The sequence below is a fragment of the Pristiophorus japonicus genome, chromosome 1 (genome assembly GCF_044704955.1).
Source record: "Pristiophorus japonicus isolate sPriJap1 chromosome 1, sPriJap1.hap1, whole genome shotgun sequence".
Classification (NCBI taxonomy): domain Eukaryota; kingdom Metazoa; phylum Chordata; class Chondrichthyes; family Pristiophoridae; genus Pristiophorus; species Pristiophorus japonicus.
The window spans coordinates 270,475,622-270,499,529 of NC_091977.1; the positions used below are offsets into that span (position 1 = coordinate 270,475,622).

Genomic DNA, 23,908 nt, shown 5'->3' on the forward strand with positions numbered 1-23,908 from the left:
AATACATATTTCATAGAGGCCAGGTACAGCATGGGTTAGATACAGAGTAAAGCTCCCTCGACACTGTCCCATCAAACACTCCCGGTGCAGGTACAGCACGGATTAGATACAAAGTAAGGCTGCCTCTACACTGTCCCATCAAACACTCGCAGGACAGGTACAAGACAGATTAGATACAGAGTAAAGCTCCCTCTACACTGTCCCATCAAACATTCCCAGGACAGGTACAGCTGGGGTTAGATACAGAGTAAAGTTCCCTCTTTGCAAAGTACTGCAGTACAGCGGGACCTGGGGGGTTCCTGTGCATGAAACAGAAAAGGTTAATATGCAGGTACAGCAAGTGATCAGGAAGGCCAATGGAATCTTGGCCTTTATTGCAAAGGGGATGGAGTATAAAAGCAAGGAAATCTTGCTACAGTTATACAGGGTATCGGTGAGGCCATATCTGGAATACTGTATATACTTTTGGTTTCATAGAAACATAGAAAATAGGTGCAGGAGCAGGCCATTCGGCCCTTCGAGCCTGCACCGCCATTCAATATGATCTTGGCTGATCAGTCAACCCCACCCCAGCCTTCTCTCCATACTCCCTGATCCCTTTAGCCATAAGAGCCACATCTAACTCCCTTTTGAATATGTCCAACGAAGTGGACTCATCAATTTTCTGTGGCAGAGAATTCCACAACTCTAATATTTCCATATTTAAGAAAGGATAGACTTGCTTTGGAGGCTGTTGAGAGAAGGTTCACTCGGTTGATTCCGGAGATAAGGGAGTTGCCTTATATGAAGAAAGGTTGACAAGGTTGGGCCTCTATTCATTGGAATACAGAAGAATGAAAGGTGAGGTTATCGAAACGTATAAGATTATTAGGGGGCTTGACAAAGTGGGTGCAGAGAGGAGGTTTCCACTGATAGGGGAGAGTAGAACTAGGGGGCATAATCTTAGAATAAGGGGCCGCCCATTTAAAACCGAGATGAGGAGGAATTTCTTCTCTGAGGGTTGTAAATCTGTGGAATTCGCTGCCTTAGAGTGCTGTGGAAGCTGGGACATTGAGTGGACTTAAGACAGAAGAGGTGGCGCGGCAGTCGAGGAGGCCTATAAAAGGTTCAACAGGTGGGGAACAGAAAGCGGGATGTCGAGGAGGCGGCACGGCAGTCGAGGAGGCTAGCTGGTGCAGCTGCAGCCAGGAAAGGCGGCAAAAAAGAAGTAGAAAGAAATTGAAGAGTGACGTCACAGCCAAAGGGGTAAGTGATTAGCTGGTGTTTGGTGAGCAGTTATTCTTTTTCTTTTCCTTTATCAGTCGGTAACCATTGTTGTTGCCCAATTAAGTTAATTTAGGGACTAAGTCGTGTCAGGAGAGCTCGGACCAGTGTCATGCTCCTCCTGTGCAATGTGGGAAATCAGACGCTTCCAGTGTCCCTGACGACTACGTGTGCGGGAAGTGTATCCTGCTGCAACTCCTGACAGACCGCATTGCGGCACTGGAGCTGCGGGTGGATTCACTCTGGAGCATCCACAATTCTGAGGACGCCGTGAATAGCACGTTTAGTGAGATGGTCATACAGCAGGTAACGGTTACACAGACAGATAGGGAATGGGTGACCAGCAGGGAGAGCAGTGGAAGGAAGGTAGTGTAGGGGTCCCATGCGGTTATTCCTCTCCAAAACAGATATACCACCTTGGATACTGTTGGGAGGGATGACTCATCAGGGGAGGGCAGCAGCAGCCAAGTTCATGGCACTGTGGGTGGCTCTGCTGCACAGGAGGGCAGGAAAAAGAGTGGGAGAGCTATAGTGGTAGGGGATTCTATTGTAAGGGGAATAGATAGACATTTCTGTGGCCGCAATCGAGACTCCAGGTGCAAGGGTCCCCTGGGATGTCTCGGAGCAGCTGCAGGACATTTTGGAGGAGGAGAGTGAACAGCCAGTTGTCGTGGTGCATATAGGTACCAACAATGCAGGTAAAAAATAGGATGAGGTCCTACAAGCTGAATTTAGGGAGCTAGGAGTTAAATTAAAAAGTAGGGCCTCAAAAAGGTGGTAATCTCAGGATGCTAGTCAGAGTAGGAATTGCAGTATAGCTCAGATGAATACGTGGCTTGAGGAGTGGTGCAGGGGACATTGGAACCGGTTCTGGAGGAGATGGGACCAGTACAAACTGGATGGTCTGCACCTGGGCAGGACCGGAACTAGTGTCCGAGGGGGAATGTTAGCTCGTGCTGTTGGGGAGAGGTTAAACTAATATGGCAAGGGGATGGGAACCTATGCAGGGAGACAGGGAAGTAGAATGGGGGCAGAAGCAAAAGATAGAAAGAAGAAAAGTAAAAGTGGAGGGCAGAGAAACCCAAGGCAAAATTCAAAAAGGGCCACATTACAGCACAATTGTAAAGGAGCAAAGTGTGTTGAAAAGACAAGCTCTGTGCCTCAATGCGAGGGATATTCGTATTAAGGTGGACAAATTAACTGCACAGGCAGCAATTAACGAATACGATATAATTGGCATCACGGAGACATGTCTCCAGGGTGACCAAGGCTGGGAACTCAACATCCAGGGGTATTCAACATTCAGGAAGATTAGGCAGAAAGGAAAAGGAGGTGGGGTAGCGTTGCTGGTGAAAGAGGAAATTAACACAATAATGAGGAAGGACATTAGCTTGGATGATGTGGAAACTGTACGGGTGGAGCTGCTGGTGGGAGTTGTGTACAGACCACCAAACAGTAGTAGTGAGGTTGGGACAGCATCAAACAAGAAATTAGGGATGCGTGCAATAAAGGTACAGCAGTTTTCATGGGCGACTTTAATCTACATATAGATTGGGCTAACCAAACTGGTAGCAGTACGCTGGAGGAGGATTTCCTGGAGTGTATTAGGGATGGTTTTCTAGGCCAATAGGTCTAAGAACCAACTAGAGGGCTAGCCATCCTAGACTGGGTGATGTTTAATGAGAAAGGGACGAATGAGCAATCTTGTTGTGCGAGGCCCCTTGGGGAAGAGTGACCATAATATGGTAAAATTCTTTATTAAGATTATTAAGAGTGACACAGTTAATTCAGAGACTAGGGTCCTGAACTTAAGGAAAGCTAACTTCAATGGTACTCATACCATCTCTCACTTCTCAAAGTGAATGGGCTCGAATAGACTGGCGAGTGATACTTAAAGGGTTGACGGTGGGTAGGCAATGGCAAACATTTAAAGATCACATGGATGCACTTCAACAATTGTACATGCCTGTCTGGATTAAAAACAAAACAGGGAAGGTGGCTTAACTGTGGCTAACAAGGGAATTTAAGGATAGTGTTAAATCCAAGGAAGAGGCATATAAAATTGGCCAGGAAAAGCAGCAAACCTGAGAACTGGGAGAAATTTAGAATTCAGCAGAGGAGGACGAAGGGTTTAATTGATAGGGGGAAAAGAAAGTATGAGAGGAAGCTTGCAGGGAACATAAAAAATGAATGCAAAAGCTTCTATAGATATGTGAAGAGAAAAAGATTAGTGAAGACAAACGTAGGTCCATTGCAGTCAGATTCAGATGAATTTATAATGGGGAACAAAGAAATGGCAGACCAGTTGAACAAATACTTTGGTTTTGTCTTCACGAAGGAGGACAAAAAAAACTTTCTAGAAATACTAGGGGACCGAGTGTCCAGTGAGAAGGAGGAACTAAAGGAAATCCTTATTAGGCGGGAAATTGTGTGAGGGAAATTGATGGGATTGAAGGCCGATAAATTCCCGGGGCCTGATAGTCTGCATCCCAGAGTACTTAAGGAAGTGGACCTAGAAATAGTGGATGCATTGGTGATCATTTTCCAGCAGTCTATCAACTCTGGATCAGTTCCTATGGACTGGAGGGTAGCTAACGTAACACCACTTTTTTAAAAAGGAGTGAGAGAAAACGGAGAATTATAGACCGGTTAGCCTGACATCAGTAGTGAGGAAAATGTTGGATTCAATTATTAAAGATGAAATAGCAGCGCATTTGGAAAGCAGTGACAGGATCGGTCCAAGTCAGCATGGATTTATGAAAGAGAAATCATGCTTGACAAATCTTCTAGAATTTTTTGAGGATGTAACTAGTGGACAAGGGAGAACCAGTGGATGTGGTGAATTTGGACTTTCAAAAGGCTTTTGACAAGGTCCCACACAAGAGATTGATGTGCAAAATTAAAGCACATGGTATTGTGGTTAATGTACTGACGTGGATAGAGAACTGGTTGGCAGAAAGGAAGCAAAGTGTCGGGATAAACGGGTCCTTTTCAGAATGGCAGGCAGTGACTAGTGGGATGCTGCAGAGCTCAGTGCTGGGACCCCAGCTATTTACAATATACATTAATGATTTAGACGAAGGAATTGAGTGTAATATCTCCAAGTTTGCAGATGATACTAAGCTGGATGGCGGTGTTAGCTGTGAGGAGGACGCTAAGAGGCTGACAGGTTAGGTCAGTGGGCAAATGCATGGCAGATGCAGTGTAATGTGGATAAATGTGAGGAAAAACACGAAGGCAGAATTATCTGAATGGTAGCAGATTAGGAAAAGGAGAGGTGCAACGAGACCTGGGTGTCATGGTACATCAGTCATTGAAAGGTGGCATGCAGGTACAGCAGGCGGTGAAGAAGGCAAATGGTATGTTGGCCTTCATAGCTAGGGGATTTATGTATAGGAGCAGGGAGGTCTTACTGCAGTTGTACAGGGCCTTGGTGAGGCCTCATCTGGAATATTGTGTTCAGTTTTGGTTTCCTAATCTGAGGAAGGACGTTCTTGCTATTGAGGGAGTGCAGCGAAGATTCACCAGACTGATTCCCAGGATGGCAGGATTGACATATGAGGAGAGACTGGATTGACTGAGCCTGTATTCACTGGAGTGTAAAAGGATGAGAGGGGATCTCATAGAAACATATAAAATTCTGACGGGACTGAACAGGTTCGATGCAGGAAGAATATTCCCGATGTTGGGGAAGTCCAGAACCAGGGGACACAGTCTAAGGATAAGGGGTAAGCCATTTAGGACTGAGATGAGGAGAAACTTCTTCACTCAGAGAGTTGTTAACCTGTGGAATTCCCTATCGCAGAGAGTTGTTGATGCCAGTTCATTGGATATATCCAAGGGGGAGTTAGATATGGCCCTTACGGCTAAAGGGATCAAGGGGTATAGAGAGAAAGCAGGAAAGGGGTATTGAGGTGAATGATCAGCCATGATCTTATTGAATGGTGGTGCAGGCTCGAAGGGCCGAATGGCCTACTCCTGCACCTATTTTCTATGTTTCTATGATAATTACTCTATATCTAAATCGTGCTGTACCTGCTCTGGGAGTGTTTCATGGGACAGTGTAGAGGGAGATTTACTCTGTATCTAATCCATGTTCTATCTGTCCTGTGAGTGTTTGATGGGACAGTGTCGAGTGAGCTTTACTCTATATATCACTCAGAAGAAGGTTGTTTCACAACACCTTAAAACTCCCCTGAAGTACAGAGGACAATATAAAGTTTATAATCTGCCGAGTGATTGAACATTTCAGCCCTGTTTAGCAAGCAAAGAAAAAAAATCCATCTTTTATCCGAGGCTCAGTGTCGTCCAAAAATGAGGATGGCCTACTCCTTATCCTACTTCTGCAGGATTGGAAAATTATGGCCGAATATGAGAAAGGCAGCAACACAAGAGTTGGATCCAGAGTTCCATGCTGATGCCATAAATGCAAGGTAAAATTTATGTAGAGTGTTTTTTTTTAAGCGCTGAGAAGAACGGAGGCAGAGTGTCGCTGAGAAAGAGAGAGAAAGAGAGAGTCTGCAAATTTTTCAGAGATCTTCTCCAACAAATAATTGGTCAATTTTAACTCCATGTTAACCCATGGAATGTCTCCGCACTGCGGACCCCAGTTTGAGAATCACTGCCGTATGCAACATAATGGGAGCTTAGCGTTTTCACAATAACAGAAGCAAAGTATACAATTCATGAGCAGATTAAAACGTCATTGTCAGCATGTTTCCAAAATGTGTTGACATTTTCAGTTCCTGAAAGAAATACTGCAGTGAACTGAGATTGGGAGATATGACACAGTTATCAAGTGAAACCGTTTTGGGACAAGAAAGCAAATACATTGATCTGATAACCATATGTTTCTTTAGATAGAGAGTAAATCTCCCTCAACACCGTCCCCTCAAACACACCCAGGGCAGGTACAGCACAGGTTAGATACACAGTAAAGCTCCCTCTACACTGTCCCATCAAACACTCCCAGGGCAGGTACAGCACAAGGTGAGATACAGAGTAAAGCTGCCTCTATACTGTCCCATGAAACACTCACAGGGCAGGATCGATACGTGTTAGATATAGAGTAAAGCTCCCAAATCATGGTCCCATGAAAGACTTGCAGGACTGATACAAGACAGTTAGATACAGAGTAAAACTCGTTCTACACTGTGCCATCAAACACACCCAGGGCAGGTACAGCACAGGTTAGAAACAGATTAAAGCTCCCTCTGCACTGTCCCATCAAACACTCCCAGGATACAGAGTAAAGCTCCATCTGCACTGTCCCATCAAACACTCCCAGGATACAGAGTAAAGCTCCCTCTTCATTATACTGTCAAACACTCCCAGGCAGATATAGCTTGGGTTAGATACAGAGAAAAGCTCCTTCTATACTTGTCACACAGGAGAGGAAGCCCCTGGCCACAGCCCCACCGGTGGCGACAGAAGTGAGGTGTCCCGCCACCACACCAGGCCCAGGGAATGGTTTCGTTTTAGTGTCGACCGGGAAGGTTTTATTTCAGGGGGTGCATTCCATGGTCGCGTCAGTCATTTTAAACTGAACAGGGGTACATCTGCCCAAGTGGTGTCCTAAAGAAACTGAGCAGCTGTATGAGGCGCTCATTAAAGAAATGTTCCGCCAGTTCTTCGAACTCAGTTACAGGGATATGAGTCGGGGAAAAGTTGTATGACACGGGAGTGTACGATAATGTTGGTCTGGGGAGGCAGAGGCGAGGGGTGTTCAATGATGTCGCTACAGCGTTTAGCGCGGGTACATCCCTCGTCAATAGTATTTTACATTGGAACAGACACAGGGGAGGAAATTAAAGTGATAAATTCCCCATCCTGGCAGGACCTTGGTTTGAACGTAGGAGTTTCTCCGTGGGTCCGGATTTGCCCGCAGACTCTTGTAAAAAGCAAGGGCGCTCCAAAGTCGGTGAGAGACCTTGTTTAAAAGTTGAACATGAATGTTTTCCTCTGTAAATACGTTGTACGAATGTGTTTCGTGTTGCATTTTAAGGGATGTATTCGGGGTGTTTTAAAAGTAAAGTAAAACAAGGGTTGGTTGAACCACGGCATATTTTCACCAGTGGACGTTTGATATCCCAGAAGGATTCGGCGAAAACACTTTTTGAACCTTTTGGACTTTGCTTGGACATATTTTCTGTTACTGCAGAAGAGCAGACACCTGAAGAGGGACAGGTCCAAACATGTCTCAAAGGAATACACATCAGCTGGGTGGGAATGAGAATGGTTGAAAGCAGGAACATCATGGTTGATGGGCGCCTTTTGTCATGGAATGGGAACCCATCAGTGAGACATTAAGACAGTGGCCGGGGTTTCAGGCCATCGAAAGACAAAGGAAAGCTATTCAACCACAGACCGGGGGATGGGAATCAATGTAGGGAGGCAGAGGGAAGTAAAAAGGGGGCAGAAGCAAAAGGTAGGAAGAAGAAAAACAAGAGTGGAGATCAGAGAAATCAAGGGCAAAAATCAAAAAGGGCCACATTACAACAGAATTCTAAAAAGAGAAAGAGTGTTAAAAAAACAAGCCTGAAGGCTCTGAGTCGCAATGCGAGGAGCATTTGTAATAACGTGGATGAATTGACTGCGCAGAGAGCTGTTAATGGATATGATGTAATTGAGATTACGGAGACATGGCTCCAGGGTGACCAAGGCTGGGAACTCAACATCCAGGGGTATTCAATATTCAGGAAGGAGAGACAGGAAGGAAAAGGAGGTATGGAAGGGTTACTGGTTAAAGAGGAGATTAATGCAATAGTAAGGAAGGACATCAGCGTGGATGATTTGGAATCTGTATGGGTAGAGCTGCGAAACACCAAAGGGCAGAAAACATTAGTGGGAGTTGTGTACAGACCACCAAACAGTAGTAGCGAGGTTGGGGATGGCATCAAACAGGAAATTAGGGACGCGTGCAAAAGCAGTTATCATGGGTGACTTTAATCTACGTATTGATTGGGCTAACCAAACTGGCAGCAATACTGTGGAGGAGGATTTCCTGGAGTGTATAAGAGATGGTTTTCTAGACCAATATGTTGAGGAACCAACTAGAGAGCAGGCCATCCTAGACTGGGTCTTGTGTAACGAGAGGGGATTAATTAGCAATCTGGTTGTGCGACGTCCCTTGGGGAAGAGTGACCATAATATGGTAAAATTCTTCAATAAGATGGAGAGTGACACAGTTAATTCAGAGACTAGGGTCCTGAACTTAAAGACAGGAAACTTCAACGGTATGAGACGTGAATTGGCTAGGATAGACTGGCGAATCATACTTAAAGGGTTGATGGGGGATAGGTAATGGCAGACATTTAAAGATCACATGGATGAACTACAACAATTGCACATTTCTGTGGCGTAAAAATAAAAAAGGGAAGGTGGCTCAACCGTGGCTAACAAGGGAAATTAGGGAAAGTGTTAAATCCAAGGAAGAGGCATATAAATTGGCCAGAAAAAGCAGCAAACCTGAGGTCTGGGAGAAATTGAGAATTCAGCAGAGGAGGACAATGGGTTTAATTAGGAGGGAGAAAATAGAGCACGAGAGGAAGCTTGCTGGGAACATAAAAACAGACTGCAAAAGCTTCTATAGATATGTGAAGAGAAAAAGATTAGTGAAGACTAATGTAGGCCCCTTGCAGTCAAAATCAGGTGAATTCATAATGGGGAACAAGGAAATGGCAGACCAATTGAACAAATACTTTGGTTCTGTCTTCACTAAGGAAGACATGAATAACCTCCCCGAAAATACTAGGGGACTGAGGGTCTAGCGAGAAGGGGGAACCTTATTAGTCAGGAAATGGTATTAGAGAAATTGAAGGGACTGAAGGCCAATAAATCCCCAGGGCCTGATAGTCTCCATCCCAGAATACTTAAGGAAGTGGCCCAAGAAATAGTAGATGCATTGGTGGTCATTTTCCAACATTCTATGGACTCTGGATCGGTTCCTATGGATTGGAGGGTAGCTAATGTAACCCCACTTTTTAAAAAAGGAGAGAGAGAGAAAACAGGGAATTATAGACTGGTTAGTCTGACATCAGTGATGGGGAAAATGCTGGAGTCAATTATTAAAGATGTAATAGCAGCGCATTTGGAAAGCAGTGACAGGATCGGTCCAAGTCAGCATGGATTTATGAAAGGGAAATCATGCTTGACAAATCTTCTAGTTTTTTGAGGATGTAACTAGTAGAGTGGATAACGGAGAACCAGTAGATGTGATGTATTTGGACTTTCAAAAGGCTTTTGACAAGGTCCCACACAAGAGATTAGTGTGCAAAATTAAGGCACATGGTATTGGGGGTAATGTATTGACGTGGATAGAGAACTGGTTGGCAGACAGGAAGCAAAGAGTGGGAATAAACGGGTCCTTTTCAGAATGGCAGACAGTGACTAGTGGGGTGCCGCAGGGTTCAGTGCTGGGACCCCAGCTATTTAAAATATACATTAATGATTTAGACGAAGGAATTGAATGTAATATCTCCAAGTTTGCAGATGACACTATGCTGGGTGGCAGTGTGAGCTGTGAGGAGGATGCGAAGAGGCTGCAGGGAGACTTGGACAGGTTAGGTGAATGGGCAAATGCATGGCAGATGCAGTATAATGTGGATAAATGTGAGGTTATCCACTTTGGTGGCAAAAACAGGAAGGCAGATTAGCTGAATGGTGACAGATTAGTAAAAGGGGAGGTGCAACGAGACCTGGGTATCATGGTATATCAGTCACTGAAGGTAGGCATGCAGGTACAGCAGGCAGTTAAGAAAGCAAATGGCATGCTGGCCTTCATAGCGAGGGGATTTGAGTATAACAGGAGATAGATATTGCTGCAGTTGTACAGGACCTTGCTGAGACCACACCTTGAGTATTGTGTGCAGTTTTGGTCTCCTAATCTGAGGAAGGACGTGCTTGCTATTGAGGGAGTGCAGCGAAAGTTCACCAGACTCAGTCCCGGGATGGCTGGACTGATATAAGGAAAGACTGGATCGGCTAGGCTTATACTCACTGGAATTTAGAAGAATGAGAGGGGATCTCATAGAAATGTATAAAATTCTGACGGGACTGGACATGTTAGATGCAGGAAGAATGTTCCCGATGTTGGGGAAGTCCAGAACCAGGAGACACAGTCTAAGGATAAGGGGTAAGCCATATAGACCGAGATGAGGAGAAAATTTTTCACCCAGAGAGTTGTGAACCTGTGGAATTCTCTGCCACAGAAAGTTGTTGAGTCCAGTTCGTTGGACATTTTCAAAAGGGGGTTAGATGTGGCCCTTATGGCTAAAGGGATCAGGGGGTATGGAGAGAAGGCTGGGGTGGGGTACTGAGGTTGAATGATCAGCTATGATCATATTGAATGGCGATGCAGGTTCGAAGGGCCGAATGGTCTGCTCCTGCACCTATTTTCTATGTTTCTATGTTTCTATGGGACGTGTTGGTCGACCAGGGAATCCGGACTTTGGAAGAAGTCCGGATTCCCTGGTCGTATTATATGTAATTGAGTAATTTAGATTAAAGTAATTATCAGGAAAATTGCGGTAGCGATATATGCCGGCAAGTTGGAAGTAATTAAGTCATAATTGTAGAAGTGCAGAAGATATAACTGTATCACACAGTCACGGACAAAGTTGATCAGGGTCTTGGAAATACCCGAGTGTCTGATAGTTGTCTAAAGAGGAGGCTAAATTATCAAGTATCAGTTCAGACCAGGGTATGGTCGACGAAGGTAAAATAGACTGGGGACTAGAAGTGTCGCTCATGAGGTTTTATGCTGATGACCGCCAGGGACTTATAGATAAAATGATAGACAGGTTAGATGCAGGAAGAATGTTCCCAATGTTGGGGAAGTCCAGAACCAGAGGTCACAGTCTAAGGATAAGGGGTAAGCCATTTAGGACCGAGATGCGGAGGAACTTCTTCACCCAGAGAGTGGTGAACCTGTGGAATTCTCTACCACAGAAAGTTGTTGAGGCCAATTCACTAAATATATTCAAAAAGGAGTTAGATGAGGTCCTTACCACTCGGGGGATCAAGGGGTATGGCGAGAAAGCAGGAATGGGGTACTGAAGTTGAATGTTCAGCCATGAACTCATTGAATGGCGGTGCAGGCTAGAAGGGCCGAATGGCCTACTCCTGCACCTATTTTCTATGTTTCTATGTTTCTATGATGAAGGACGGATGGGATCCTTCTAAAGAGCCACCAATTCAGAAAGAATGTTGAGAAAAAGAAAAACGAAAGAGGGCAATGATGCCTGGCATAATTATAGCACGACAATTTCTAAGAACTGGCTGAACTAAAAATTAGAAGAATTAAGCAACTTAAGAGAAGCTAGTAGACAACAGAGACCATATCTGTTCGGACCGACTGACGACGACGACAGAACAACGAGTTTAAGGACAATGGGGAAAACCCCCTCCATATGTGTCCGCGGCCAGTGCCGAGCATGACTATGAAGAAGTATTAATGGCGCCACTGTCCGCCCAAGGACGGGACCCCGACAGTAATTTGCAGGGACAGAACTTTAACTATAAGCCTTTCACAAAACAAGGCTTATTGAAAAATCTGCCCGTGTTAAAGGCATCACATGGCAATGCCGAATTTTGGAGAATATTGGGCGAACTGTCGAACATACATTATATGCATGAGCCTGACATTCATCAACTGGTAAGGGCAAAATGCCCGAGAAATTTGGGAGAAATTGTTTTAATTGCAGAAAACCAGGATACGAGTGCAAAGTGTAATAAGCCTGGGACTACCAAATATGGACCACCCCTTCCACGTTTATTGTGAAAATCGGGGGGAGGGGGGGGCGGTTTATGGAGCTGGGGTCACACAAGTAGACGGCGACAGGATGTGACCCGTAGCTTACTATTCGACCCAGCAGCCACCGGTGGCAGCAGGTTGGTCCCGGTGCGTAGCCGCACTGGACTGTGCCATTTGGGCGGTGAAGGTCAGCGAACCCGTCGCCATGACGGGAGAGATAGTGTTATGCACCAAGCTTGCCTTGGTGGAAATGCTAAACACGGGAGGAGAGCTCCAGGCTGCCTCAAATGTATGAAGGGCAAATTGGGAAGCGGTACTACTGCCCAATGATGAACCAGTAAAAATAATCCAAGACATCGGAGAAAACCCGGCAGAGGGAATTTTAGCCCTGGGGGAACCCCACAAGTGTGATGCGCTCATGTGGGAGAACTCCCCGGAAAATTTGGGTGAGGTCGCACTCGAGAATCCAGACCTCATGGACGGGTCTCGAAGGTATGTGAATGGCCATCCCAGAACGGGATGGGCGGTGGTGGATCAACACCTGCAAGTAATAATAAATTTTATTTATATTGCGCCTTTAACGTAGTAAAGCATCCCAAGGTGCTTCGAAACAATTGAGGGAAGTGTAAAAAGAGGTTAAAGGCTCGGGTCTGAAGTGCAAGGGGCACGAGACAGAGGACTATCGGCACAGGTGTCAGAGCTGACCGCCGTGACCGAAGCCCTGATATTAGCAGAGGGGAAAATCAGTGAACATTCATACCGACAGCAGGTATGCTTTCGGAGTAGTACATGACTACATGGTTGCGTTGCCTGGGGAAGACGAGGGTTTGTCGGGTGGTGAGGCCATCAAATATGAAGGCCGGATTAGGCTGTTACTAGAGGCTGCTAGCAAACACGCCAAGGCGGCAGTACTAAAGGTAAAAGTCCACCAACGCACAATGGACGATATTCAGAAAGGAAACGAGGCTGCAGATAAGGCTTAAGGCTGCTCACGAGGCGGCGACATCTGCCGAAGTCAAGGCAGAACCAGTATGCAGCCAGACCACGGAAGAGGATATAAAAATTACATGCAGACGTTAGTAAGAAAGAAAGAGCAGAATGGGGAAAAAAAGGGAGGTGTGCCCAGGTCGAACTCCGTGTGGAGAAAGGACGGAACGGTATAAGGAAAATGTTCATGGAATTGCACCACGGCATCAACCACACCAGATGCAACGTCATGATAATAATTACCTCCAGAGATTGGTGGTGGCCAAGAATTGGACGTGACATTGGTAAGTATTGCCAGCAATGTATTACGTGCACCCAACATAATTCGGTGAAGGCCAAAGTAAGAACGGCTGATCAACCACGTCCACGGGGACCGTGGGAGAATATACAAATTGATCTTACTGGGCTACTGCCAAACTCTTGAGCAAGAAAATACTCTCTCGTAATAATAGATTTGTATACATGGTGGGTTGAAGCATTCGCCAACCGAAACTGCACCGCGACCACGGTAGCAAGAATTCTTGCAGAAGAGGTAATTCCCCGCTGGGGAATACCCACTCAAACTGACTCTGATCAAGGAACCCACTTCACAGGGAAGGTAGCAAACTTATTGTGCACCACATTAGGAAATTTCACATCCCTTACCACCCCCAGAGTTCGGGGATGGTGGAATAGATGAACCACACTATAAAGACAGCCTTGGCCAAGGCCATCCAAGACACTGGACAGGCCCGGTCCAAACTGTTACCTGCCATACTAATGAGGCTGAGAGCAACTCAGAACCCGTACAACGGGTCTAACCCCATATGAACTCATGAGACTACCTGAGGGAGTAATTACAGGGGGAGTGGGCTTGGGTCCATTAAGGGACCGCATTCATAGATATGTAATGGAACTGAGCAAACAGTTAAAAGGCATGAGACAGGAAGACAAGGAACAGCAGGCAGGTAGTGACCAGGATGAGGATTTAGAATCACCGGCAGACATGCCGCAGGTAAAACATAGAAACATAGAAAGTAGGTGCAGGAGTAGTCCATTCGGCCCTTTGAGCCTGCACCACCATTCAATATGATTATGGCTGATCATGCAACTTCAATACCCCACTCTTGCTTTCTCTTCATACCCCTTGATCCCTTTAGCTGTAAGGGCCACATCTAACTCCCTTTTGAATATATCTAGAAATGGCCTCAACAACTTTCTGTGGTAGAGAATTCCACAGGTTCACAATTCTCTGAGTGAAGAAGTTTCTCCTCATCTCGGTCCTAAATGGCTTGCCCCTTATCCTTGGACTGTGATCCCTGGTTCTGGACTTCCCCAACATCGGGAACATTCTTCCTGCATCTAACCTGTCCAATCCTGTCAGAATTTTATATGTTTCTATGAGATCCCCTCTCATCCTTCTAAATTCCAGTGAATACAAGCCGAGTCGATTCAGTCCTTCCATCCTGGGAATCAGTCTGATGAACCTTCGCTGCACTCCTTCAATAGCAAGAATGTCCTTCCTCAGAATAGGAGACCAAAACGGCACACAATAGGTGTGGTCTCACCAAGGCCCTGTACAACTGCAGTAAGACCTTCCTGCTCCTATACTCAAATCCCCTCGCTATGAAGGCCAGCATGCCATTGGCTTTCTTTACTGCCTGCTGTACCTGCATGCCTACCTTCAATGACTGATGTACCATGACACCCAGGTCTCGTTGCACCTCCCCTTTTACTAATCTGTCACCATTCAGATAATAATCTGCCTTCCTGTTTTTGCCATCAAATGTGGATAACCTCACACTTATCCACATTATATTGCATCTGCCATACATTTGCCCATTCACCTAATCTGTCCAAGTCCCCCTGAAGCCTTCTAGCCTTCTAGCATCCTCCTTGCAGCTCGCACTGCCACCCAGTTTAGTGTCATCTGCAAACTTGGGGATATTACATTCAATTCCTTTGTACTTAACCAATAACAAATAAGGGAATTAAGGGTTATGGGGAGCGGGCGGTTAAATGGAGCTGAGTCCACGGCCAGATCAGCCATGATCTTATTGAATGGCGGAGCAGGCTCGAGGGGTTAGATGGCCTACTCCTGTTCCTAATTCTTATGTTCTTATGTTTGTCTAAATCATTAATGTATATTGTAAATAGCTGGGGTCCCAGCACTGAACCCTGCGACACCCCACTTGTCACTGCCTGCCATTCTGAAAATGATCTGTTTATTCCCACTCTTTGCTTCCTGTCTGCCAACCAGTTCTCTACCTACGTCAATACATTAACCCCAATACCATGTGCCTTAATTGTGTGGGACCTGTCATCCACTGGTTCTCCCTTATTCATTCATTCTCAAAAAACTCTAGATTTGTCAAGCATGATTTCGCTTTCATAAATCTATGCTGACTTGGACCGATCCTGTCACTGCTTTCCAAATGCGCTGCTATTACATCTTTAATAACTGATTCCAGCATTTTCCCCACCACCGATGTCAGGCTAACTGGTCTATAATTCCCTGTGTTCTCTCTCCCTCCTTTTTTAAAAAGTGGGGTTACATTAGCTACCCTCGAATCCATAGGAACTGAAACAGAGTCCATGGAATGTTGGAAAATGACCAATGCATCTACTATTTCTAGGGCCACTTCCTTAAGTACTCTGAGATGCAGACTATCAGGCTCTGGGGATTTATCGGCCTTCAGTCCCTTCAATTTTCCGAGCACCATTTCCTGACTAATAAGGATTTCCCTCAGTTCCCCCTTCTCGCTAGACCCTCGGTCTCCTAGTATTTTCAGGGAGGTTATTCGTGTCTTCCTTAGTGAAGACAGAACCAAAGTATTTGTTCAATTGGTCTGCCATTTCCTTGTTCCCCATTATGAATTCACCTGATTCTGATTGCAAGGGACCTACATTAGTCTTCACTAATCTTTTTCTCTTCACATATCTATAGAAGCTTTTGCAGTCAGTATTTATGTTCCCTGCAAGCTTACTCTCATACTCTATTTTCCCCCTCCTAATTAAACCCATTGTCCTCCTCTACTGAATTCTAAATTTCTCCCAGTCCTCAGGTTTGCTGCTTTTTCTGTCCAATTCATATGCCTCTTCCTTAGATTGAACTAATTTCCCTTGTTAGCCACAGTTGAGCCACCTTTTCTTTTTATTCTTATGCGACACAGGGATGTACAATTGTTGGAGTTCATCCATGTGATATTTAAATGTCTGCCATTGCCTATCCACCGTCAGCTCTTTAAGTATCATTCTCCAGTCTATCTTCGACAATTTACATCTCATACCGTTAAAGTTTCCTTTCTTTAAATTCAGGACCCTCGTCTCTGAATTAACTGTGTCACTCTCCATCTTAATGAAGAATTATACCATATTATGGTCACTCTTCCCCAAGGGCCCCCGCATGACCAGGTTGCTAATTAATCCTCTAATTAATACACAAGACCCAGTCTAGGATGGTCTGCTCTCTAGTTGGTTCCTCGACATATTGGTCTAGAAAACCATCCCTTATACACTCCAGGAAATCCTCCTCCACAGTATTGCTACCAGTTTGGTTAGCCCAATCAATATGCAGATTAAAGTCATCCATGGTAACTGCTGTACCCTTATTGAACGCTTCGCTAATTTCCTGTTGATGCCATCCCCAACCTCACTACTACTGTTTGGTGGTCTGTACACAACTCCCACTCACGTTTTCTGCCCTTTGGTGTTTCGCAGCTCTACCCCTATAGATTCCACATCATCCACGCTAATGTCCTTGCTTACTATTGCGTTAATCTCCTCTTTAACCACTAACGCAATCCCACCTCCTTTTCCTTCCTGTCTGTCCTTCCTGAATATCGAATACCCCTGGATGTTGAGTTCCCAGCCTTGGTTACCCTGGAGCCATGTCTCCGTAATTCAATTACATCATATCCATTAACAGCTATCTGCGCAGTCAATTCATCCACCTTAGTACGAATGCTCCTCGCATTGAGACTCAGAGCCTTCAGGTTTGTTTTTTTAACACTCTTTGTCCTTTTAGAATTATGTTGCAATGTGGCTCTTTTTGATTTTTGCCCTTGATTTCTCTGCCCTCCACTCTTACTTTTCTCCTTCCTACCTTTTGCTTCTGTCCCCTTTTTATTTCCCTCTGCCTCCCTGCATAGATTCCCATCCCCCGGCCATTTTAAACCCTCCCCAACAGCACTAGCAAACACTCTGCCTCGGACATCGGTTCTGGTCCTGCCCAGGTGCAGACCGTCCGGTTTGCACTGGTCCCACCCCCGCAGAACCGGTTTCAATGTCCCAGGAATTTGAATCCCTCCCCCTTGCACCATTCCTCAAGCCACGTATTCATCTGAGCTATCATGCAATTCCTACTCTGACTAGCACGTGGCACTGGTAGCAATCCTGAGATTACTACCTTTGAGGTCCTACTTTTTAATTTAACTCCTAGCTCCCTAAATTCAGCTTGTAGGACCTCATTCCATTTTTTACCTATGGTCGTTGGTACCTATATGTACCACGACAGCTCCAGAATGCGTTGCAGATGCTCCGAGACATCCTTGACCCTTGCACCAGGGAGGCAACATACCATCCTGGAGTCTCGTTTGCGGCTGCAGAAACGTCTATCTATTCCCCTTACAATAGAATCCCCTATCACTATAGCTCTCCCACTCTTTTTCCTGCCCTCCTGTGCAGCAGGGCCACCCCTGGTGCCATGGACTTGGCTGCTGCTGCCTTCCCCTGATGAGCCACAGGAGAAAAGGTAATGGTAAATGGTTTACCGGGCCGAACAGGATTTGCCCTGCGGTCGTCCGGCTCATATGAGGTACTCCTAAGCAGCAACACATGCGCGTGTGTAGATATTAAGGGCGTTGGACGATGGAAACATTGGTCCCAGTTGAAAAGATACACTGACTTGTAGTGAAAAGCCCAAGGCGTCCACCCCTTTTCCTATTTACAGGAGGACTGGAGGATCATGGCTCTGATAATACTTTGGACTCACAGAACAGAACACCTTCTGAGAAATCGACATCCAGGGAGACGTGAATTGCCAACAAGAGATGGAATCTATCTGATTGGCATTTTCTGGCGAGAGGGCGCAGAGACCCCCCCTCGGATTAGGCCGAACATTTCGCGGGTGTAAGGGAACTGAACTCACAATATTGGGTGTCGCAATGTGGTATCAACAGAATATGGACCAATTTCCGGACCTATCAGAGATACATACAGATTAAGTTTGAGTATCTACCAGGGAAGACACAGGTATTAGATGCCTGTAGAGACACATGGCCACACGCTAGCTATATGCAGTGCCAGGGTAGTCACATCAGACATCGTGAGAGACTGTTGGATATTTGACTGGGAAGTCATCCCGAATTTGGTCCAATACCAGCCTTACGATTTCACTATGTGCGTTTAGCCCACGCAAAGGTTTGAGTCTACACAATACATTAATGCACGAAACGCTGAGATATGTCTATCCCCACTATCCCATCAAACACTTCTGGGGCAGGTACAGCACGGGTTAGATATGGATATAGATCCCAGCAGATTGGAAAGCTGCAAATCTAACGCCCCATTTAAAAAAAGGAGGCAGACAAAAAAGCAGGAAACTGTAGACCAGTTAGCCTAACATCTGTGGTTGGGAAAATTTTGGAGTCCATTATTAAAGAAGCAGTAGCAGGACATTTGGAAAAGCAAAATTCGGTCAGGCAGAGTCAGCATGGATTTATGAAGGGGAAGTCATGTTTGACAAATTTGCTGGAGATCTTTGAGGATGTAATGAACAGGGTGGATGAAGGGGAACCAGTGGATGTGGTCTATTTGGACTTCCAGAAGGCATTTGACAAGGTGCCACATAAAAGGTTACTGCACAAGATAAATATTCACGGGGTTGGGGGTAATATATTAGAATGGATAGAGGATTGGCTAACTAACAGAAAACAGAGAGTCGGGATAAATGGTTCATTCTCTGGTTGGCAGCCATTAGCTAGTGGGGTGCCACAGGGATCAGTGCTGGGACCCCAACTATTTACAATCTACATAAACGACTTGGAAGAAGGGACTGGGTGTAACGTAGCCAAGTTTGCTGACGATACAAAGATGGGAGAAAAAGCAGTGTGTGAGGACACAAAAAATCTGCAAAAGGACATAGACAGGCTAAGTGAGTAGGCAAAAACTTGGCAGATGGAGTATAATGTTGGAAAGTGTGAAGTCATGCACTTTGGCAGAAAAAAAATCAAAGAGCAAGTAATTATTTAAATGGAGAAAGATTGCAAAGTGCTGCAGTACAGCGGGACCTGGGGTACTTGTGCATGAAACACAAAAGGATAGTATGCAGGTACAGTAAGTGATCAGGAAGGCCAATGGTATCTTGGCCTTTATTGCAAAGGTGATGGAGTATAAAAGCAGGGACGTCTTGCTACAGCATATGTAAGGTATTAATGAGGCCACACCTGGAATACTGCGTGCAGTTTTGGTTTCCATATTTACGAAAGGATATACTTGCGTTGGAGGCAGTTCAAAGAAGGTTCACTAGGTTGATTCCGGGGATGAGGGGGTTGACTTATGAGGAAAGGTTGAGTAGGTTGGGCCTCTACTCATTGGCATTCAGAAGAATGAAAGGTGATCTTATCGAAACATACAAGATTATGAGGGGGCTTGACAAGGTGGATGCAGAGAGGATGTTTCCACTGATGGGGGAGACTAGAATTAGGGGCCGCCCATTTAAAACAAGGATGAGGAGAAATTTCTTCTCTCAGAGGGTTGTTAATCTGTGGAATTCTGTGCCTCAGAGAGCTGTGGAAGCTGGGACATTGAATAAATTTAAGACAGAAATAGACAGTTTCTGAAATGATAAGGGAATAAGGGGTTATGGGGAGCGGGCGGGGAAGTGGAGTTGAGTCCATGATCAGATCATCCATGATCTTATTAAATGGCAGAGCAGGCTCGGTGGGGGGGACCGTATGGCCTACTCCTGCTCCTACTTCTCATGTTCTTATGTAAAGCTCACTCTACACTGTCCCATCAAACACACCCAGCACAGGTACAGAATGGATTAGATACAGAATAAAGCTCCCTCTACAATGTCGCATAAAACACTCCCTGGGCGGTATAGCACATTTTAGATACAGAGTAAAGCTCCCTCTACACTGTCCCATCAAACACCCCTGGGGCAGTTACAGCATGCGGTTAGAGTAAAGCTCACTCTACACTGTCCCATCAAACACTCCCAGGACAGGTATAGCACGGATTAGATGAAGAGTAAAGCTCCCTCTACAATGTCGCATAAAACACTCCCTGGGCGGTACAGCACATTTTAGATACAGATTAAAGCTCCCTCTACATTGTCCCATCAAATACTCCCAGTGCAAGTAGAGCTTGGATTAGATACAGAATAAAGCTCACTCCACACTGTCCCATCAATCTCCCGTCTCCCTCACCTTGCCAATCGGCGTGTCAACAGGAGCCTCGATCCCAGGTCCAGGGATTGTGAAGTTACTTTCCTTCAGTGAAACCCGACCCTTCAGCTCAACATCGAACAAGTGTGTTTTGCGATAAACAACTGCGATTTCACCTGAAAATATTAAAATGAAACTATAGGTGAATCCAGGCTGGGAGGGATTGGGTAACAGAGTGCATCAGGAACTGGCCTTTCTGGGGTCCAGGTGGTGTATAACCCAGAGGGAGGCAAAAATGAGCAGTCTGCGATGAATAGGTGAATAGCCGGTCAACATTACTGCCTCGGTGTCTGTGGCATGAAGAAATAAGGCAGTGGAGGGACGCAGAGGTTAGCATACAAACCCCAATCCTTTACCCCCACCAAGCCGCCCGCAGCTGACGCATCAGACCTACCCGAGTCATTGATGAGCACATGAGCATTGTAGATCCGGCGATCCCGTTCCCAGTCATGGCACCGTTCATGGAAGCCTCCCAGAGAAAGCCAGACTCCGGTCTCCCTTAAATGAGGGAGAGTGTGAGTGAGACAGAGACAGAGGGAGAGACAGAGACAGAGGTGTGATGGAGGGGAGGGAGGGGTGAGGGAGGAGGGAGGGGTGAGAGAGGAGGGAGGGGTGAGGGAGGAGGGAGGGGTGAGGGAGGAAGGAGGAGGGACAGTATGGAGGGGAGGGAGGATGGAGGGGTAGGGAGGGGGAGGGAGGGTAGGTAGGGGAGGGAGAGAGGGAGGACAGAGGAGGGAGGGAGGGAGGAGGGAGAGAGGGAGGGAGAGAGGGAGGGAGAGAGGGAGGGAGAGAGGGAGGGAGGAGAGAGAGAGGAAGGAGAGAGGGAGGAGGGAGAGAGGGAGAGAGGGAGGAGGGAGAGAGGGAGGAGGGAGAGAGGGAGAGAGGGAGAGAGGGAGGAAGGAGAGAGGGCGAGGGATAGGGAGGACGGAAAGGGAGTGAGGGTGGAGGGAGAGGGAGAAAGGGTGTAGGAGAGGGAGAAAGGGTGTAGGAGGAGGGGGAGGGGGAGGGTGTAGGGGGAGAGGGTGTAGGGGGAGGGGGAGAGGGTGTAGGGGGAGGGGGAGAGGACGTAGGGGGAGGGGAAGAGCGCGTAGGGGGAGGGGGAGAGGGTGTAGGGGGGAGGGGGAAGAGAGGGAGGGGGAAAGGGAGGGAGAAAGGTGGGAGGGGTAGTGGGAGGGGGTGTAGTAGTAGGGGGAGGGGGTGTAAGGGGAGGGGTAAAAGGTGCAGGGGGAGGGGGAGAGAGTGCAGGGGGAGAGGGTGTAGGGGAGAGGATGTAGGGGAGAGGGGGAGTGGGTGTGGGGGGGGGGAAGAAGATGTAGGGTGAGGGGAAGAGCGTGTAGCGGGGGGAGAGGGTGTGGGGGGGGAGGGTGTAGGGGGAGGAGGAGAGGGTGTAGGGGGGAGAGGGTGTAGGGGGAGGGGGAGAGGGCGTAGGGGGAGGGGGAGAGGGTGTAGGGGAGGGGGAGAGGGTGTAGGGGGAGAGGGTGGAGGGGGAGCGGGAGAGGGTGTAGGGGGAACGGGAGAGGGTGTAGGGGAGGGGGAGAGGGTGTAGGGGGAGGGGGACAAGGTGTAGGGGGAGGGGAAGAGGGTGTAGGGGGAGGGGGAGAGGGTGTAGGGGGAGGGGAGAGGGTGTAGGGGTGGGGGTGTAGGGGGAGGGGAGAGGGTGTAGGGGAGGGGGGAGGGGGAGGGGGAGGGGCTGTAGGGGGAGGGGGAGAGGTAGGGGGGGAGAGGGTGTGGGGGGGGATGTGGGGGGGGAGAGGGTGTGGGGGGGGAGAGGGTGTGGGGGGGAGGGGGAGGGGGAGACGGGGGAGTCGGGGAGGGGGAGACGGAGGAGGGGGAGACGGGTGCAGTGGGAGAGGGTGCAGGGGGAGAAGGTGCAGGGGGAGAGAGTGTAGGGGGGAGAGGGTGTAGGGGGGGAGAGGGTGTAGGGGGTGGAGAGGGTGCAGGGAGGGGGAGGGTGTAGGGAAGGGGAGGGTGTAGGGGAAGGGGAAGGGTGTAGGGAAGGGGAGGGGTGTCAGGTAGGGGGAGCGGGTGTAGGGGAAGGGGGAGAGGGTGTAGGGGAGGGGGAAAGGGTGTAGCGGGGGCAGTGAGTAGCGGAAGGGGGAGCGGGTGTAGGGGGAGGTGGAGAGGGAGTAGGGGGAGGGGGAGAGGGTGTAGGGGGAACGGGAGAGGGTGTAGGGCGAGTGGGAGAGGGTGTAGGGGAGGGGGAGAGGGTGTAGGGGGAGGGGAGAGGGTATAGGGGGAGGGGGAGAGGGTGTAGGGAGAGGGAAGAGGGTGTAGGGGGAGGGGAGAGGGTGTAGGGGGAGGGGGAGGTGGAGGGGCTGGGGGAGGGGAAGGTAGGGGGAGGGGGAGAGGTAGGTGGAGGGGGAGAGTGTGGGGGGGAGAGGGTGTGGGGGGAGAGGATGTGGGGGAGAGGGTGTTGAGGGGGAGAGGGTGTGGGGGGAGGGGGAGGCGGAGGGGGAGACGGGGGAGTCGGGGAGGGGAGACGGAGGGGGGGAGACGGGTGCAGTGGGAGAGGGTGCAGGGGGAGAAGGTGCAGGGGGAGAGAGTGTAGGGGGAGAGGGTGTAGGGGGGGAGAGGGTGTAGGGGGTGGAGAGGGTGCAGGGAGGGGGAGGGTGTAGGGGAAGGGGAGGGTGTAGGGGAAGGGGAAGGGTGTAGGGGAAGGGGAGGGGTGTCAGATGGGGAGCGGGTGTAGGGGGAAGGGGAGAGGGTGTAGGGGAGGGGGAAAGGGTGTAGCGGGGGCAGTGAGTAGCGGAAGGGGGAGCGGGTGTAGGGGGAGGTGTAGAGGGAGTAGGGGGAGGGGAGAGGGTGTAGGGGGAACGGGAGAGGGTGTAGGGCGAGTGGGAGAGGGTGTAGGGGAGGGGGAGAGGGTGTAGGGGGAGGGGGAGAGGGTATAGGGGGAGGGGGAGAGGGTGTAGGGGAGGGGAAGAGGGTGTAGGGGGGAGGGGAGAGGGTGTAGGGGGAGGGGGAGGGGGAGGTGGAGGGGCTGTAGGGGGAGGGGAAGAGGTAGGTGGAGGGGAGAGTGTGGGGGGGAGAGGGTGTGGGGGGAGAGGATGTGGGGGGGAGAGGGTGTTGGGGGGGAGAGGGTGTGGGGGGGAGGGGGAGGCGGAGGGGGAGACGGGGGAGTCGGGGGAGGGGGAGACGGAGGGGGGGAGACGGGGGAGGGGGAGACGGTGGAGGGGGAGACGGGTGCAGGGGGAGACGGGTGCAGGGGAGAGGGTGCAGGGGGAGAAGGTGCAGGGGGAGAGAGTGTAGGGGGGGAGAGGGTGTAGGGGGGGAGAGGGTGTAGGGGGGAGAGGGTGTGGGGGGGAAGAGGGTGTGGGGGGGAGAGGGTGTAGGGGGGGAGAGGGAGTAGGGGGGGAGAGGGTGTAGGGGGGAGAGGGTGTAGGGGGGAAGAGGGTGTGGGGGGAGAGGGTGTAGGGGAAGGGGAGGGTGTAAGGGGAGGGGTGTCAGGTAGGGGGAGGGGGTGTAGGGTTAGAGG

At 48.5% G+C, this 23,908-nt stretch overlaps 1 protein-coding gene across 1 annotated transcript in view; it reads right to left on the reverse strand.

The window, feature by feature from the left end:
- Positions 1–20,930, reverse strand: part of nit1 (nitrilase 1) — a gene marked incomplete at its 5' end in the record, with an annotated part of 33,075 nt that extends 12,145 nt beyond the window's left edge. Inside the window, 2 exons of the mRNA XM_070878520.1 lie at positions 20,416–20,549; positions 20,828–20,930. Of these exons, the coding sequence (XP_070734621.1) occupies positions 20,416–20,549; positions 20,828–20,930 (237 nt within the window). The remainder of the gene's footprint in view (positions 1–20,415; positions 20,550–20,827) is intronic.
- Between the last annotated feature and the right edge of the window lie 2,978 nt (positions 20,931–23,908).